The 5,858-nt window shown below is 48.7% G+C and overlaps 1 protein-coding gene across 1 annotated transcript; it reads left to right on the plus strand.

Moving 5' to 3' along the window:
- The first annotated feature begins 6 nt into the window (after positions 1–6).
- LOC122191746 (olfactory receptor 14C36-like) lies at positions 7–698 on the plus strand. Its single transcript, XM_042892137.1, has one exon. It carries the CDS (start codon positions 81–83, stop codon positions 696–698), a length of 618 nt encoding a protein of 205 aa, XP_042748071.1. The 5' UTR covers positions 7–80.
- The last annotated feature ends 5,160 nt before the right edge of the window (positions 699–5,858 follow it).

Below are 5,858 nucleotides of genomic sequence, written 5' to 3' on the forward strand. Positions count from 1 at the left end.
ACATCTCCTACGCTGGATGTGCTGCACAGGTCTTTTTCTTTTTGTTTCTGTTTTCAGCAGAGTACTGCATTCTCACCATCATGTCCTATGACCGCTACGTTGCCATCTGCAAGCCCCTGCACTACGGGACCTTGATGGACAGCAGAGCTTGTGCCAGCATGGCAGCAGCTGCCTGGGCCACTGGGGCTCTCTTTGCTCTGTTGCACACTGCCAATACATTTTCTCAGCCACTGTGCCATGGCAATGCTGTGGATCAGTTCTTCTGTGAAATCCCCCAGATCCTCCAGCTCTCCTGCTCAGCATCAGATTACTACAGGGAAACTGTATTTATTGAGGTTAGTGTTCTTGCCATACTTGGATGTTTTATATTCATTGTTGTGTCCTATGTGCAGATGTTCAGGGTTGTGCTGAGGATGCCCTCTGAGCAGGGACGACACAAAGCCTTCTCCACATGCCTCCCTCACCTCACTGTGGTCTCCCTCTTTGTCAGCACTGACTTTCTGGCCTACATGAAGCCCCCATCCATCTTCTCCCCATCTCTGGACATGCTGGTTTCATTTCTGTACTCAGTGGTGCCTCCAGTACTGAACCCCCTCATCTACAGCATGCGGAACCAGGAGCTCAAGGATGCAGTGAGGAAAATGATGTCATGGACAAATTTCAGCAGGGATCGTCTTCTCATCTGTCTCAACAAATGATTTACAGTCTTTTCCTCAACATGACTATGTTATCATAGAATATAGGGTCATCACCCTCTCAGTGAAAAACTTACTTTTAGTATCTAACATAAACCTCCCCAGTCTCAGTTTAAAACCATTCCCCCTTGTTCTGTCACTATCCACCATCATAAACAGCTGTCCTCCCTCCTCTTTGTAAGCTCCTTTCAAGTACTGAAAGGCCACAATGAGGTCTTCCTGCAGCCTTCTCTTCCCCAAGCTTAACAAGCCCAGTTCCCTCAGCCTTTCTTCCTAGCAGAGCTGCTCCAGCCCCCTGATCATGTTAGTGGCCCTCTTCTGGACCCGCCCCCAGAGCTCCATGTCCTTCCTGTGCTGTGGGCCCCAGGCCTGGACGCAGAGCTGCAGATGGGGCCCCACAAGAGCTGAGTAGAAGGGGACAATCACCTCCCTCTCCCTGCTGGCTCCCTTTCTTAATGCAGCCCAGAACACAGCTGGCCTTCTGGGCTGCAGGCGCACACAGCTGACTCATGTCCAGCTTCTCATCCAGCAGGACCCCCAAGACTTTCTCCACAGGGCTGCTCTCAAGTGGTTCTTTGCCCAGTCTGTATAAACACCTTGCACTGTCCCAGATGAAATGCAGCACCTTGCACTCAGCCTTTTTTAACCTCATTAGGTTCACATGGGCCCACTTCTGCAACCTGTCCAGGTCCCTCTGGATGGCTTCCCTTCCCTCCATGGATCGACTGCACCACTCAGTTTGGTGTCATTTTTAAACTTGCTGAGGGTGCACTCAATACCATCATCTGCACGGTTGATGAAGACGTTGAAGAGCATGCATGGCAAGACTGACCCTTGAGGGATGCCACTTGTGATCGGTCTCCATCCTGACACAGAATCGTTGACCACAACCTTTGGCTGCACCTGACCAGCCAATTCCTAATCCATCAAAAAGTCCAGCCTTCAAATCCACACATCTCCAATTTAGAGAGAAAGTTGTGGTGAGCTCCGCTTATCCTTCACTAAGCAGCAGTGAATCTCTTTTCCTCTCAGGTCATACAGCTGTTCAGACTTCAGCAAGCACTCCTTAGTCATGGCGAGTAGGATGAGAATTTGTAGGAAAAAGCGATCCCTAGAAATTCTACTTTTGACCCACATATTTTTGGCATTCATGTCCAGATGCCAACCAGCACTTCTGCATTAGAAGTGATTTCATCTGATGCAATCTGAAAAGAAAGCCTGACCCTACTCCATCACCACATTCCCATGTTCCCATAGGGGTACGTCACAGAATGACAGAATCACACAATTGTAGGGGTTGGAAGGGACCTCCAGAGCTCATCGAGTCCAACCCCCTGCCAAAGCTGTTCCCTACACCAGGTCGCACAGGTAGAGCCAGACAGGCTCTACTTCAAGACCCAGGCAGGTCTTGAACATCTCCAGAGAAGGAGACTCCCCCACCTCCCTGGGCAGCCTGTTCCAGTGCTCCGTCACCTCACTGTACAGAAGTTCCTTCATACATTTATGTGGAAATTCCTATGCTGCAGTTTCCGGCCTTTTCCCCTTGTCCTGTCTCCACTCACCACTGAAAAGAGTCCGGCCTCGCCATTCTGCCCCCCACACCTTAGATATTTATAGACCTGGATCAGGTCCCCTCTCAGTCTCCTTTTCTCAAGGCTGAACAGACCCAGTTCACTCAGCCTTTCCTCATAGCAGAGATGCTCCAGGACCTTCACCATCTTCGTGGCCCTCCACTGGACTCTTTCCAAGAGATCCCTGTCTTTTTTGTACTGGGGAGCCCAGAACTGCACGCAGTGCTCCAGGTGAGGCCTTACCAGGGCAGAGCAGAGGGGGAGGATCACCTCCTTTGACCTGCTGGCCACGCTCTTTGCAATGCATCCCAGGATGCCATTGGCCCTCTTGGCCACAAGGGCACACTGCTGGCTCATGGCCGACCTGTCGTCCACCAGGACACCCAGGTCCCTTTCCACAGAGCTCCCCTCCAGCAGCTCATTCCCCATCCTGTACCGCTGCATGCAATTATTCCTCCCCAGATGCAAGACTCTACACTTGCTTTTGTTAAACCTCATCCGGTTTTTTTCTGCCCAGCTCTCCAGCCTGTCCAGGTCTCGCTGAATGGCAGCACAGCCTTCAGGCGTGTCAGCCAATCCTCCCAACTTCGTATCATCAGCAAACTTGCTGAGGGTGGCCACCATCCCTTCATCAAGGTCATTGATGAAGATGTTGAACAAGACCGGACCCAGCACAGACCCCTGAGGAACACCGCTAGTTACAGGTCTCCAGCCAGACTCTGCACCACCAACAACGACCCTCTGTGCTCTGCCAGTCAGCCAGTTCTCAACCCACCTCACTGTCCGCTCATCTATCCCACACTTCCTCAGCTTTGTTATAAGGACGTCATGGGGGACAGTATCAAATGCCTTGCTGAAATCAAGGTAGACTACATCCACTGCTCTCCCCCTATCCACCCAGCCAGAGACAACATCATAGAAGGCTACCAGGTTGGTCAAGCACGACCTCCCCCTTGTGAACCCGTGCTGACTACTCCTGATAACCTCCTCTTCTTCCAGTTGTCTGGAGATGACATCCAGTACAAGCTGTTCCATCACCTTTCCAGGGACAGAGGTGAGGCTGACTGGCCTATAATTGCCTGGGTCTTCCTTCTTGCCTTTTTTGAAGACCGGGGTGACGTTGGCTATCTTCCAGTCTTCAGGCACCTTCCCCGTCTTCCAAGACTTCTCAAAGATGACCGAAAGCGGTTCAGCAATCACCTCTGCCAGCCCCTTCAGCACCCGTGGATGAATCCCATCGGGTCCCATGGATTTCTGAACATTGATGTTGCCTAGGCGCTCCCGGACCACCTCTTCCCTGGCAGAAGGGGGGTCTTCCATTCCCCAGATCCTCTCACTAATCTCCAGGGTCTCAGATTCCCGAGGGGGAGCTTTTTCACTGAAGACAGAAGCAAAGAAGGCATTCAGTATCTCCGCCTTCTCAGCATCCCCCGTTACCAGAACACCCCCGTCACTTAGCAGGGGAGCCACATTCTCCCTAGTCTTCCTTTTACTGTTAATGTACTTGAAAAAACCTTTTTTATTATCCTTTATCCCCTTTGCCAGATTTAATTCCAGGCGGGCTTTAGCCTTCCTTGTCGCATCCCTGCAGACCCTGACAACATTCCTGTATTCTTCCCAAGTAGTCAGACCCTTTTTCCACATTTCGTGGGCCTTCTTCTTTCCTTTGAGTTTGCGCACGAGCTCCTTGCTCATCCACACAGGTCTCCTGCCACCCTTTCCCGATTTCTGCCTCACAGGGACGCACCGATCCTGAGCTTGGAAGAAGAGCTGCTTAAATGCCGACCAGCTCTCACAGGCCCCCTTGCCTTCCAACACCCTAGCCCATGAGACAGCTCCAAGTAGGCCCCGAAAGAGATCAAAGTTGGCTCTCCTAAAGTCCAGGATAGCAATCCTACTTTTTGCTTTACTTCTTCCACTCAGGATCTTGAACTCCACCATCTCGTGGTCACTACAACCCAAGCTGCCCCCGACCTTTACTTCCCTGACAAGCCCTTCTCTATTAGTGAGAATAAGGTCCAGCAGTACCCCTCTCCTCGTCGATTCCTCAACCACCTGCATCAGGAAGTTGTCTTCAACACATTGCAGGAACCGTCTGGACCGCGCATGCCTGGCCACATTGCTTTTCCAGCAAATATCTGGATGATTGAAGTCCCCCATAAGCACCAGCGCCTGGGATCGTGACGCTGCTTCCAACTGTTTGTGGAAGGCCTCATCAACCTCCTCCTCCTGATCAGGAAGATCAAAAGAATCAGGAAGAGCAAAAATCCAGATTGTAGGAAAAAACACGCATTTGTAGCAGAAAAACCCGTGATTTAAGGGGAAAACAGGGATTTCTGGCAGAAAAAGCCATATTTCATGGAAAAACCCCAGTTTTAATGGAAAAGCAGGGATTTCAGGCAGAAAAAGCCATATTTAAGGTGAAAAACCCTAGATTTGAGGGGAAAAACAGGGATTTCTAGAAGAAAAAGCCATATTAAAGGTGAAAAACCACAGATTTAAGGGGAAAAGCAGGGATTTCTGGCAGAAAAAGCCATATTTAAGGTGAAAAATCCCAGATTTAATGGGAAAAGCAGGGTTTTATGGTAGAAATCCCCTGATTTAAGGGGAGAACCAGGAATATCTGGGAGAAAACTCCAGATGTACGTTGCAAAACAAGGCTTTCTTGCAGGAAAAGCCATATTTAATGGGAAAACCCCAGATTTAAGGGGAAAACCAGGGATTTCTAGTAGAAAAAGCCCAGATTTAAGGGGAGAAACAGGGATTTCCGGGAGAAAAAGCCATATTTAATGGGAAAAGTCCAGATTTATGGGGAAAAACAGGGATTTATGGAAGAAAACTCCAGGTTTAATGGGAAAAACCCAGATTTAAGGAGAAAAGCAGGGTTTTATGGTAGAAAATTGCAGATTTGAGGGGAAAAACAGGGATTTCTGGCAGAAAAAGCCATATTTAAGGTGAAAAACCCCAGATTTAAGGGGAAAAAGAGGGATTTCTAGCAGAAAAAGCCATATTGAAGAGCTAAAATTCAGATTGTAGGAAAAAACATGCATTTGTAGCAGAAAAAGCCATATTTAAGGGGCACAACAGGGATTTCTGGCAGAAAAAGCCATATTTAAGGGGCAAAACCCCAGCTTTAAGGGGGCAAGCAAGGATTTCTAGCAGAAAAAGCCATATTTCATGGAAAAACCCGAGATTGAATGGAAAAACAGGGATTTTTAGGAGAAAACCCATGATTTAAGGGGAAAAACAGGGATTACTGGCAGAAAAAGCCATATATAAGGTAAAAAAACCCAGATTTGAGGGGAAAAACAGGGATTTCTGGCAGAAAAAGCCGTATTAAAGGTGAAAAACCCCAGATTTAAGGGGAAAAGAAGGGATTTCTGGCAGAAAAAGCCATATTTAATGGGAAAAATCCCAGATTTAAGGGGAAAAACAGGGATTTCTAGCAGGAAAAGCCATATTTAACGGGAGAAACCCCAGATTTGAGGGGCACAACAGGGATTGCTGGCAGAAAAAGCCATATTTAAGGGGCAAAACAGGGATTGCTGGCAGAAAAAGGCATATTTAATGGGAAAAACCTCAAATTTAATGG

This window comes from Lagopus leucura, unplaced genomic scaffold (assembly GCF_019238085.1).
Source record: "Lagopus leucura isolate 7727_CA_CO unplaced genomic scaffold, USGS_WTPT01 35092-0_obj-0_obj, whole genome shotgun sequence".
Classification (NCBI taxonomy): domain Eukaryota; kingdom Metazoa; phylum Chordata; class Aves; order Galliformes; family Phasianidae; genus Lagopus; species Lagopus leucura.

Coding starts and splice junctions, on each gene's coding strand:
- LOC122191746 (XM_042892137.1), top strand. CDS start 81: ATGTCCTATGACCGCTACGTTGCCATCTGCAAGCCCCTGCACTACGGG.